General features: G+C 40.7%; 1 protein-coding gene across 1 annotated transcript; it reads left to right on the top strand.

Moving 5' to 3' along the window:
• The first annotated feature begins 6,614 nt into the window (after positions 1–6,614).
• On the top strand, positions 6,615–12,628 carry LOC139142208 (uncharacterized). Its single transcript, XM_070712073.1, has 3 exons — positions 6,615–9,671; positions 10,344–10,485; positions 11,352–12,628. Exons 1-3 carry the CDS (start codon positions 6,792–6,794, stop codon positions 11,570–11,572), a joined length of 3,243 nt encoding a protein of 1,080 aa, XP_070568174.1. The 5' UTR covers positions 6,615–6,791; the 3' UTR covers positions 11,573–12,628.
• The last annotated feature ends 821 nt before the right edge of the window (positions 12,629–13,449 follow it).

The raw sequence follows: 13,449 nt of genomic DNA, 5'->3' as shown, positions 1-13,449 counted from the left end.
TATATTCTGGAAAATATTACAATCGTACTGCTCTGAACTTTCACACTTTACTGAAATAAAGTTTGTGAAGGGGATTGTCTATGTGTAACATACTTGAAGTATTGCATCCGAGTTCTGCGTCAAGGGGACTGGTAGTCATCCACAAGTCGTAGTTACAGTTCTGTAGGCTCGGGGTTTTGCCTGGGTGTATGGGTTTGACGGCAAAATAGTCTGGTTTTGCTGTCCAACTCAAATATCCAGGCAAAACCTCGAGCTAAAGCACTAAAGCTACCAATAACTCCATGACTACAGTTACTTTACGTTGCCTTCGCCGGTTTCCACATCCGATCAAAGGGTCTAGATACTTGTAAAATTTGATCAGAATATATCAGTAATTAGCTGGCCAAACGTACGAAGAGATAACGTATGTCTACATATGACATTATTTCAGTCCAGTGAAACTGGCCAGGACGTTATTCCAACGCACGGTCTTTGGTGTAACGTATTCCTTTTGACGTTCTGAGGAGACTGGTACTTGTAGAAGGTGCCGGCCTTTATAAACTCTATACAACAATTGTGGCTAGAAATCGTATGTTATCAGCAGTTTCCGGGGCGTCTCCTACAAATAGAATGCTACGTCCCGATCATACATATATAAGACTGTCGAGCTAAGAATCCTTTCACTTCTTCTGTCTGATGATTGCAGGATGCATGAAACTTAAGTAACAGATATCATTACTTTGTACTTGAAGTAATTTTGTGTTATTATTTATAACGCTCTGCTTTAGCATCGAGCACTGTAATTTCCCACGAGGACATCTGTATATTTCGATACATATATCTCCTTCTATTAGAATCTGTCTTACACAGGACGGTCTGACAGGCAGAAAAGTAGAGACACACAAAGGCAGAGGAGAGAAATTATAGAGAAGGTAGGACAGATTGAGGGACGAGCTTTAGGCAAATACTATTCTAATCTCTTGATTCGAAGTCGAGAATTACCGCCATGTTTTAATTTCACATATTGGTCAAAATAGTCGTAATAAACGTGATTGGAATTTCCACAGTTATTTTAGCGTTTCTCAGCTATGCACCGCCTATATGGCTTCATGTATTGTTCAATACGGCATATTTCACATCAGTTCAGTGTGGCAGCAATCATCGCCATCAGTTCCAGCGGTCGTTGACCCTGGTGACTCATGGATGGAACTCTGGCCATCTATTTATCCGTACATGTACGACCGCAAAGTTTAATCACAAACGCCTGAAATGTATTCCTTAACACTTCACTTCACATCGACAGCGTGCTATGCCATACGTATGCATTTGAATTTGCCGTGTAAGCTTAATACAATCAAATGTGGCTATCAACCGGGGACTTTGTTCTGATATTTCATGTCCAGAGCCGTTGTTTTGTTCAGAATTCATAGAAAAACAACTACTGTGGCATACACACACACACGTAACCAGATTGTTGGGTGATATGATCGATTATAGCAACCACTCGAACAATTTGATACATTTCCTAATTTCAGAATCACATAAAACTGAGACATGTCTGAAGGAATTTGATGTTTGAACTAGATACCATTGAAGGATATTGCACCATGATATGCACATTCACTTCCATTGGTTTTGTGACAAAATCAAATATGGCCATAAGTTTACCGTTTCGTTCCTATTTCTTTCTTGACCAAGTCATTGCACCTATATTGTCACTTTAGAATTTATTTTAAAGTTATTTAGTGTTCGAACATCTAGACTAGAAGTCTTGAGACTGTTTATTAGGTATTGTCGGTTGTGATGCTTGCGCATGCTTATTCGCCAGCCTCATTCTGAGTGATCATGATCTCTTCGATGTCGCACGTTTCCCCTCATCCAGCTGATCCTATGAGGAAAACCCACATGCTTCCATATGCCAAAGAAGCAGCGGTCAGAGGTCAAGTGACAGTGACAGACGTAAATACATGTACTATAATACTCTGTCCTATGAATGTTCTGATCAGCATTGCGTCATTCTCAAGGGTTAGGGGCCGTGGATAATTTAAACACACGCACAGCAAACGAAACTGACGAGTTCAAGTAGGTAGGGGTTAAGAGCCCCGTTTCGATTACAGTGCGCATGTTTGCACTAAAAATAGTTCAACAAAGTCCAAATCGACCGACCACACTACACGTTGTAGAGTTTTTATCAAGCCAATGGTATGACCGGTTATTGACTTAGGATTCGTTTGGATCAGCGTTACACGTTACTTCCGCTCTACATGGTATTTACTATTTAATGTTGAGTATGTGAAAACACAAGTTATTAATGTTGAGTATGTGAAACACAAGTTATTTTGCAACACAGGTATTTTAATGAAAAAATGAACATAACATTTTGTAATTTTTTGATTCTTACATAAACATGTAGGCTTTATTAAAGTATATATAAGCCTTGCGGAATGCTGTCGTTGAGAAATGTGTTCTGGTCCTGAGAAAAATTCAAAGTGACTGTGTGTTCCCATTTGACCTGGAGCTTTCCTAATGTTCCTACAAAGAATTTGGACGTCGACATTAGGGACTATGTGCAAACTCAAGGCAAACTTTGGAACGAAACTGACCGCATTTGACCTAAACCCTCTTTATCTGAATAAGTTCCGAAGTGCGAATACCCGAGATCATTATTGGAGCTTCCCTTAGTGGGATCTCGCTGGGATCTATTCCATTATCAGCAAACCAGCGGTCTCTCCACGGTGACAATACACATTCTAGTGAAAGTCGGTGTTAACATGTCATGATAAAAATATAAAGTTCAACTTTCTAGTTCAATAATAGTTTAAACGCGTTTATTTTCATTCTTTGATGCTATCTTCTTTCGTTGTTTTACTTCCCACATGGACACGTTTCGCCTACATCAATCGTAGAATGAGGTAGATTAAATGAAGTTTCAGCAAGATTAATGTGGATTGGCGAAGTATGTCACCATTGGCTTGATGAAAACTCTATAACATGTAGTGTGGTCGGTCGATTTGGAACTTGTCAACATTCGTTAACTATTTTTAGTGCAAACATGCGTACTGTAATCGAAACGGAGCTCTTAACCCCTACCTACTTGAACTCATCAGTTCGTTTGCTGTGCGTGACAATGTGTTTAAATTATCCACAGCCACTGGGCCTTGAGAATGACGCAATGCTGATCAGAACATTCATAGGACAGAGTATTACAGTGCACGTATTTACGTCGATAATAATCAGTCTGTATATCTGAACACATGTGTATCGAAGTCAGCAGATTTATCAATATCATACAGATGGTACAGTAACTTTTAAGTTAGAGTTATGTTTCGCAACTTTTGTAAAAGCAGACTGTCATATTTCAGAAAGGGAGTTTGGGAGAATTACATTTTATGTCAACAACTCTCCCTTCCCAGATTTCCTCCTGTCTATAAAATGCTCAAGATAACAGACCTTAACTTCGTGTCACCCCCACCACCCCCACAAGCACACACACATATTTCGAGGGGGCGCTGGCCGTGTCCATCACTGGCAGCCATGGGATTACCCAAACACGAACTGAACATGACTAATCCGAAGGGAATCGAAGTGGCTCGGTCGTGGCAAATTGTGGTCACCAATATACTGAAATTCCGGTAAACGAACGGCGACCGTCGTATTTTAGGATAAACTATCCCCCACCTTACTCAGAAACTAAATGGATTTCCCGTATGAGAACCCATAACATTATATTCTATGTCGGAGGAATTAAAGTATGGTTGTTAACACAAGAAACATTGTTGATTCTTTGTTGACGTGAATACAAGAACAACAATTATTTAGGATTTGTGTCTTAAAAATATTTGAAAATAATAGTTCGACCCTGGATTACGTGCACATAGGTAGCGATAAAAACGCTGAACGGTATCAAAACAAGTCATAAAACCCTGTTTTCCTTATCTAATTTCGATAGTAGGGTTACACACAAGGTCATCCAACAAAGCTGTTGGCGAAAAGGGGTTTTCATAAACGTTTTCTGGTAGGCGGGCATTCTTTTTATCATCAGCGAGCAGCCAAAGTCTATATATTCTTTTTCCGAGCGTGCAACTCTGATAGGTAAAAACAGTTTAATTTAGCTGTTGTGTTTGGGGTGCCGGTGGAAGGGCAAAACTTTTGCAAAGAAAGCAATAGGGAGTTTTTATTGTGATAGATGGCCATGGGGAATTTTCCGGATTCAAGGAGTTGGGAGAGTTGAAAATTATCTGTTCAACGTCACTTTATCTGGCGGTTGACGCAAAATGCAGTGACATTTTTACATCTACAAAGGTCTTTTGAGGAGTGACCGTGCATGTATGTACAGACACCGATGACATCACTCGGAAGTCACTGGGTCAGGTTTTCTCGCTAATCATGCGACAGTTCGCCCTCTTTCTGTAATGGTTTTTGGGAGAACGTTAGGGGCTTGACTGAAAAAGTTCAAGTGACCTGTGGAGGCGTCAGTGATTCAAAACATTATCTAACACACAATGTTTTTAGGAGTAGTTGATGATTAAAACGCGCACATAACGACAAACGCATCGCGTTTTACGGGGATTGTCAGCAAATTCGCAGTGACTATATGTTGTTGTTACGCTGTGGAAAACCAATGTGTAGGCTATACGTGTGTGAAGTTGATTCTGGATCACGGTTCAGATTTTCAGCAATATTTTTTTTCAAAACCTGACAGCAGTCAGCAATTTATTGAGTTTTAAAGAACTTCAAATCCTGAAGTCGGATTTTCGCACTTCTAAACTGTCGTCTGAGGAAGAGGAGAGGGGTTCAAGGTCAAACGTGATGTGTTTCGTTTATCAAGTGCACGTTCTAACAAACCTGCTAGAAAAAGACTCCAATTCTCCACAGCACTTTATGATGTTATTAATAAGAGCTTTATGACGGTTATTGACTTAGGGTTCGTTTGGATCAGCGTTACACGTTACTTCCGTACTACATGGTATTGACTATTCAATGTTGAGTATGTGAAACACAAGTTACTTTGCAACACGGGCATTTTAATGAAAAAATTAACATAACTTTTGTAATATTTGATTCTTACATAAACATGTAGGCTTTATTACAAAGTATATATAAGCCTTATGGAATGCTGTCGTTGAGAAATGTGGTCGGGGTCCTGAGAAAAAATTCAATGTGGCTGCATATTCTCATATGACCAGAGGCCTTTCTATTGTTTCTACAGAGAATTTGGACATTAGAGACTATGTGCAAAGTCAAGGCAAACTTTGGAACGAAACTGACTGCATCTGACCTACACCCTCCCTATATTAATCAGTTCCGAAGTGCGAATACCCGAGATCATAATCGGAGCTCCCCTTGTTGGGATCTCGCTGGGGTCTATTCCAAGAATACCAGCGGTCTCTCCATGGTAATAATACACATTCTAATGAAAGTTGGTGTTGACATTTCATGACAAAAACATAAAATTCAACTTTCTAGTTCAATGATAGTTTAAAAGCGTTTCTTTTTCAGTCTTTTAGATATGTTATCTTCTTTCGTTGTTTTACTGCCCCCATGGACTAATTTCGCCTACATCAATCACAGAATGACTTTAATCTGGATTAACGGAGTGCGTCACCATTGGCTTGATAAAAGCTCTACAACATGTAGTGTGATCGGTCGATTCGGAACTTGTCAACATTAGTGAACTATTTTTAGCGCAAACATGCGCACTGTAATCGAAACGGAGCTCTTAACCCCTACCTACTTGAACTCGTCAGTTTCGTTTGCTGAGGGCGTATGTTTAAATTATCCACGACCCCTAGGCCTTCAGAATGACGCAATGCTGATCAGAAAATTCATAGGACAGAGTATTACAGTACATGTATTTACGTCAGTCACTGTCACTTGACCTCTGACCGCTGCTTCTTTGGCATACGGAAGCATGTGGGTTTACCTCATAGGATCAGCTTTATTGTAGATGTAATGTATGTTCGAACGGATATGAACTTGGTTTTACTTATAAGTGAGAGTCTTTAAAATAACTCTGACTTTCGATGACCGCAAATCTTCCTACGTGATTTCTCTGCTTGTGTTACTTGAACTTCCTATTAGCTTGGGAATCATTCGCCAATTGCCGCTATAATACCCCGTCATTGCTGTGAAAATAAAATAAAATTTCCGCGTATCCTCCTTCTTGTGTACAATCATAACATTTCCATCATAGTCGTTATTACAAGGAGAATGCCATGGATGACACAAAAAAAAAAATCCGCCACAGGGGCTACACCTTGGAAACAGTTCGCCTGATAGTGGGGGCATTTGATCAGCCTCCCTCCCTCCCGCACTTATTGGGCTTTTTTTTTTCAAATTTGCCGGCTGAGTGAAGGTGAAATTTCCCAATTCGCTGATGACGATGAAAAATAAACATCTGTCTTTTCCCCGCTCGCTGATAAGGGAAAGGAATTGCCCGGCCCTTCTCGCCTTGAAAAAAAAGCCGCCGACGAATATCGATCGCGAGTATGTCGTTGTCTGGTTGTCTTTGGTTGTTCCGATGGTGTCATTATTTGAGTATAACTGTTCAAAATCTGCTGACATGGATTTTCTAATGACCTATATATTGCTCGCGATATAAAACATTGCCAGCTGTTGCCTATATATGTTCACCGTCTGAGTGCGTCGTTTTAGACTGTTTACTTCTCTACCGTAAAACTGACAAAAGAAACACAACATAACATTTCGTCTGATCGTATTCGCTTCGTTTTTATTCAAAGCCACTTCTCCTATTTTCATATCTCACTCAAACTGATACAGAGAAGTCACTGTGGTACCAGCTTTTATGAACTATGACTGACAAGATCCAGTCAGCGCTTTTCAAATTTCCGAACTATGGACGAAGCTTCAACATCGGCGCGCTGGCCGAAGACGACGAGGTCAAGCAAATCTACGAGGACGTGCAGGTTGACGGCCGCTTGGCGTTCAATCAGAGCAAAGTGCTGTTCGTTGGCGACGGTCGGGTCGGCAAGACGAGTCTCGTGCGCCTCCTGACGGGGCAAAAATTCCGCGAGGACGAACCGAGTACTGAGGGAATAGAAACTAAGATGTGCGAGACGAAAGTTGTTGACTCAAAATGGCGGGACTGTAAGGCTCCGAACGAAGACGAGTTCGAGAAATGCGCCGCCTGGTGTACGGCTTTATCGGCCATTAAGTCCAGCAGACAATTCCGCAATTCTTCGGAGAGCAACTTCACGACAGGGTCCGCTGTGAAATTCTCAAAACTCTTGTTGAAATTACTTTTCGCCGGCATATTTCTGCAAAGTCTCCTGAAAATCGGACAGTTTAGTCTGGGGTACGGAGTCTTTCAATGGGCTGTTTATTTTTGCCTCGCGATCTCCGGTACGGACTTCCTGGTCGGTTATCGTTATGGCACAGGCCTGGCCATTCTGATGTATATTTGCAACCTTTTCAGTTTTGTCGGAAAGTCATCGAGTACTGAACTTGATGAATCCCTGCACAACGAATCGGCATATTTTGTCGACTCTTTTTATAAACCACCCATTTTAGCTGGACTGCTTTCAGCGTTGACCTGTTTCACGTTTTGTTTTGCCGCCGGCGTGTCATTTGGGTTCGGTCTCCGGTCGGGGATCGCTTGGGGTTTATGCATGTTGACGCCCCACGAATTACGGTACATGTACGCCGATAATCAATCCGAGAAAACAGCGCTAGAATTAGTCGCAATGTCGTCGCTGGAGGCGCTAGTGTTCTTCGTTGGATTGTGCATCGGTGGTATAGTCTATACGAACAGGTACACGTTGAATAAAGCTCTGAAAAATGTAATTCAGAAAAAAATATTATTTCCCCTCCTTCCACTCCTGGTCACCGCTTCGGCATCTTTGCTCCCCGTCTACGAAAGCGCCACCACATATCTCCTCTGCGGCATCGTCGCGTGGATGGGTACTTTCTCAGGGATATGCTTTGGAAGGACCAAGAATCTTCAGCTGCGTCTGGGATACCTTCCGAAGCGTCTGGGTGGATTAGCTATCGGACTGGCGTTGGGTCACGTTGTTGGGCTGCGGTTTCAAATTCCGGGGCTGTCCATGCGCTCCCTTTTCGCCTCCGTTCTTCCTTGTCTGACACAACCCATGGTGGAACTGTATATACTTTGGAAAGTGAAACGACTGACAATGCCGGTCGTCCGCGTACGCGAAGCCATCAGGCAACAAATTGGAGGGGAAAAACGCCTGGCAACTCGCCTCACTCTCTGGGACTTTGCCGGTCAAGAACTCTACTACTCAACACACCACGTGTTCTTCTCAGGTCCTGCAGTCTACATCATCGTTTTCAATCTCGAAGAAGCGGCGACTAACCGAGAGAAACAGTTAAAGAGAATTTTATTTTGGCTGAACTCGGTTTTCACCCACGCTGAAGTCAAAAACTCGGTTCTCTTTCTGGTCGGCACAAATCGGGACAGCGTGTCTGACGAAGAACGGAGTGACGTCATCAGCTATCTGACAGAAGAACTGGCAAGAGTCAGAAATATTTCCAGTCGCTTGGCCACGAACTCGGATAGGTCGTTTGTGTTTCAGGTTGAAAATTCAAAGTCCCCGGATGAGGATGCGCACAATCTCCAGAAACGTGTTTTAGAGGAAATAGAGAAGACGGAGTATATTCACGAAAAGTATCCTATCAAAGTGACGCACTTTTCAAAACTGATACGAGAACGGAGAAATCGAGAGGGCGCCCCATTAGAAGCAGAAATTATAACACCGTACGAACGTTTGAAGGATCTTGTGAAAACGATGTATTCTTTTGATGAAGATGACTTTGAGAAGACACTAGATTACTATCACAAATCTGGTGACATTATATATACTAAAAAGAACAACATTCTGAAAAACTATGTTATTCTTGATCCACATGTGCTGGTCAACATAATGAACTTGCTTATAAGCATACCTCCTAAAAGAGAACGACCCTGGAACCTTGCAAATTCGTGGGAAATGATGGAAAATAAGGGCGTTGCCGATAATCATATAATGACGTACATTTCAGATTCTGTCGGAGTTTCAACTGATATTGTAGTGTCCCTATTGACGGCTTATGATCTTCTCTGCAAGATACCGGGGGAGCCGTCTAACGATACCGAGCTGTACATGGTGCCAAGCATTCTGCCAGTGTATAGTGGAAAAGAGGAGGAATTAGCCTGGACGCCAGCGTTGCGGACGCCTGAGGGCAGTGACGACGTGTACTATTTGGATTTTGGCGCGTTCCTTCCTAATGTAGTCTTCTCGCAACTTGTGGCTCGCTGCATGACGTCATCACTCAAAACATCGACGTCATCGTTGAGGAGGCACGTATACCGAGACTTGGCGTGGTTCTCGTTCGATCGACACGTCACGTTCACTCTCGAACTTGTCGCCCAGGTCCAAGGGGAACAGAATTTGATTAAAGTAGCGGTTCAGAGGGCGTTTGGCACAGATTCAAGAAATTTCCTGAAGTGGCTTCTTGAACAAATCGATGTCATCCGAGGACGAGATTTTGAGTGTCTGGAATACACCCTTGGAGTGCTTTGTCCATTCGAAGATCACAATGACCACGTGGACAGTAAACGTCTTCATATCGTGGAATTGGCGGGTTCTGGAATAAAACTTCATGAGGATTCCCACCTGAAACTTTTGTGCGAAGGCAGACGGCGAATGATTTTGGTCTATCCCGTGGTAGAATCGGTAAGTTAAATCATACTGACCTAAAACTGACGCGTATAGTTTTTCAATGAGAGCAAAAATGGAAACAACTGTACTCTGATGATTTAGAAAATGTAACAGTCGTTGTTCTGTCTAAGCAACATGAAAAGTTAATACCTTAATACTCATTCATTTCCTGTTATTATTTTCAAATCCATAGCACTGTATTTGAATACCCGGTCGCTAAAATTGATGTGCACAGGAATGTCATACTACATGTAGTAGTTTATTGTTCCTGTACAAACTTTCTTGAACAAATTGGATGAAGAATGTTGGTAAACAAAAGATTTTAAGATAATTGCTTCCTTGTAGTCATATTGGAAAACATCATTTATTAACTTTGTAACAAATTTAAGCATAGTAGGCATGTCGTAGGGAGACATTTCATGTTCAAGTATGAAACAAGAATGTGTGTTTGCGGACATGCGATCAAATCACGGTGATGTGTACGTTGCCTCGTACCAATTTTGAAACCAACAAGGTGAAGTGTCTCTCTGCGTTTTAAACCTCAAATCTTTAATGTGCAATGAAATAGCCTAGTGGTGGCCATATTGGATCATATCGTAAAACACGCGCACCCACTATGACATAGATTTGCAGTTTCCCTGATGTAAACCGAAAGAACTAACACTCATACGTACTTACTCATTGCAGAATGACGTCAATACAGAGTTACCAAGACCGCCAAGTATAACCAGTGACAGCAAGGTATCTGATATACCACCTGCTCTTCATCAAATGATCTGCGATCACATGAATGTTGAACGTATCTATGGTGATTGGCGTTTTCTGGCAGGTAGGTTGAATCAGCCCCCTCATTTTGTTCTCTCTCTCTCTCTCTCTCTCTCTCTCTCTCTCTCTCTCTCTCTCTCTCTCTCTCTCTCTCTCTCTCTCTCTCTCTCTCTCTCTCCCCCCTACCTTGGGTGAAGACCACATTCACTCTCGTCTCTAAATCAGGTACGAAGGATATGGGGCATTGGCAGTAATCACTGTCGCTTATTTGTTGATGTTTCCATAATCACCAACTTCTAAGATTTTGGTTCACTCATAGAAATTACCAGAAAAATCGCCTATGCTGACGATTAATGCGACAAAATCGACATCTCTGGAAATTGCTGTAATCGTGTGTAAATTATATATTGGAGAACTCGTTTCTATTAATCGGTATTGAGAAACATTGCTGAAAACCAAACAACAAAACACACCCTGGGACGTAGACTGTCTGTGAGCATATACATATTAAAACAGAATAAATTGAAGGGAAAAACACGTCAGTAGTGAGGTGATCGCGAAATTGAAGCAATATTCTCTGACAGGCTGTTGCGTAGATCGTCGGGTGAACGCAAAGCCTGCCTTGTAGTAGCCACTACAGAGAAAAGCCAAGCGGCTGGGGCCATGTATGGGTCCCTCCTATAGACAGAACCGACAAAAAATATAGGCTAATATAACGACTGTTCTATCAAACTTTAACTAATCATATCATTGCTCGACATTATTTTAGCTCATGACCTATCATGAGAAGGCATTTCATTTTTCTCTGGTACACAAAATACAACAAAATAACAACGAATTCGTTCCTTCGGAAGGAAAGTTTACAGTTACTACAGTTTCACAAACACATCTACCCAAGCAATACTATGTAAATTTTTGAAACATTTACAGGTGAGCTGGGGCACTCAAGTGGGCAAATTCAAGTACTCGATAGAAGTGATAATCCGTGTTCCAAGGTCCTTCAGGAATGGTCAAAATCTAGCGACGCTACAGTCGGGAATCTCATAAAGATCCTACAACGCCAAGCTATGCAGCGAGACGACATCGTGGGAATGATCCAAGAATATCTCGCGCTGGACTCTCGTCAAAAACTCTCGAAGACGGCCGCGTGATTTCAAAACATGGGCAAAAAAGGGGGGCGGTGAAAGTCACAACGGCAACAACAACAACAACAACAACAACAACAACAACAACAACAACAACATCAACAACATCAACAACAACATGAAGAATTACGAAAACCAAGAAGTCTATTGATTACAAAAACATTACTAATGCGGAAAATTTTGTATGGCTCTCGGCCAAAATCTTTCAGTCGAACTATTTTTCCAACGCATACGACCCCAAAGACCTCTGTGATAGTTCATAGTCCTTAAATTTTTTCAACAAATATAATTAATATACTTGTAGTTTGTCGTAACAGGCTATATAATAATTAAAGGAACCATATTTATTAATCGATTCACTAATTTACTCATTGTAGCAAATAATACAGATATCTCGCATTCAATATTTTGCTTTGAAGCTTCTACTTGGAACCACTTAAAAAACATAGTGTGTGCGTCTATGCATACCTATACTTATAAGTATATACAAATATATGAAAAAGAGCCAATATATGATAAAATAGTTTCGTAACAAAGTTTCGCGATTGCAGCGTTTCAATATTACGATCGGCTTTATCTAATGGACGCAGGCTTTGTCAGCGGTGCAAAATAATATGTGAATTACAAATGACCTCAACAGAGGGATAAAACTGCAGCAAGTGTGAAGGAATACAGTAAAAAATATTTTTACAAAATAATATGTGTTTACTTCCTTTTCTGTCTTTTAAAGTCATCACGAAATTCAGCGACATTTTCCTCAGTTTCGTTATATTTATAAAGTGTTCATATTTTGTCAGATTTCTATTTATATATCTTTTAATTCCATTTTGACATCTTCGAGTTTTGATATTTAATATTTATCATGTAATTTCTAACAAAGTTTATTAGAATGGTTTATTGTAAACTGTATCAGTCAACATTGTTTCGTACAATATAAAATATAGTTCGTAATGTTTTTGATGATTTTTGTCAATATTACATTGTAGGCTGTGTCAGCCATTATAGTTGTACACACTTTTAAGTAAAAGTTTGTTATAAATAAAAGAAGTTTTTTTTCACATGAACTTTGAGCATTAGTGAGAAGGTCATGGTGTGTTCTGTTTACCGACGTTATATTTTTTGTTATAGATGATCGGACACATATTATCCAAAAGTAAACTACAAGTGAAAATCAAAATGGCGGCGGTACACCTATGTATTGAATAAAAGTATTTTTCAGTCATGAAATGACTAATCGTTTCACTCACAAACGCTTTGAATAAAAGCGTATTCTAAAATACCCCATTTGAAACCGCTGAACAATTTTCTCAAATGTATAACCATGCCAGTGTTAAACTTCTAAACTGTCGCCTGAGGAAGAGGAGAGGGGTTCAAGGTCAAACGTGATGTGTTCCGTTTGTCAAGCGCACGTGCACGTGCTAACAAACCTGCTAGAAAAAGACTAGTGTCAATGGTTCTAATTCTCTACGGCACCATATTATGTTATTAATAAGAGCTTTATGACCGGTTATTGACTTAGGGTTCGTTTCGATGCAGGTATACATGTTCCTTCCGCACTACATGGTAAATTACTATTCAATGTTGAGTATGTGAAACACAAGTTATTTTCAACGTTGGTATTTTAATGAAAAAATTAACAACACTTTTTGTAATATTTTAAATTCTTACACAAACATGTAGGCTTTATTACAAAGTATATATAAGCCTTGTGGAATGCTGTCGTCGAGAAAAGTGTTCTGGTCCTGAGAAAAATTCAAAGTGACTCTATGTTCCCATTTGACCTGGGGCTTTCCTAATGTTCCTACAAAGAATTTGGACATTCGGGACTATGTGTCAAGGCAAACATGCGACATTCGACCTGCGACTTCAAAACTGCGACCTGC

Source organism: Ptychodera flava, chromosome 10 (assembly GCF_041260155.1).
Source record: "Ptychodera flava strain L36383 chromosome 10, AS_Pfla_20210202, whole genome shotgun sequence".
Classification (NCBI taxonomy): Eukaryota; Metazoa; Hemichordata; class Enteropneusta; family Ptychoderidae; genus Ptychodera; species Ptychodera flava.
This window is presented reverse-complemented; position numbering and strand designations above follow the sequence as displayed.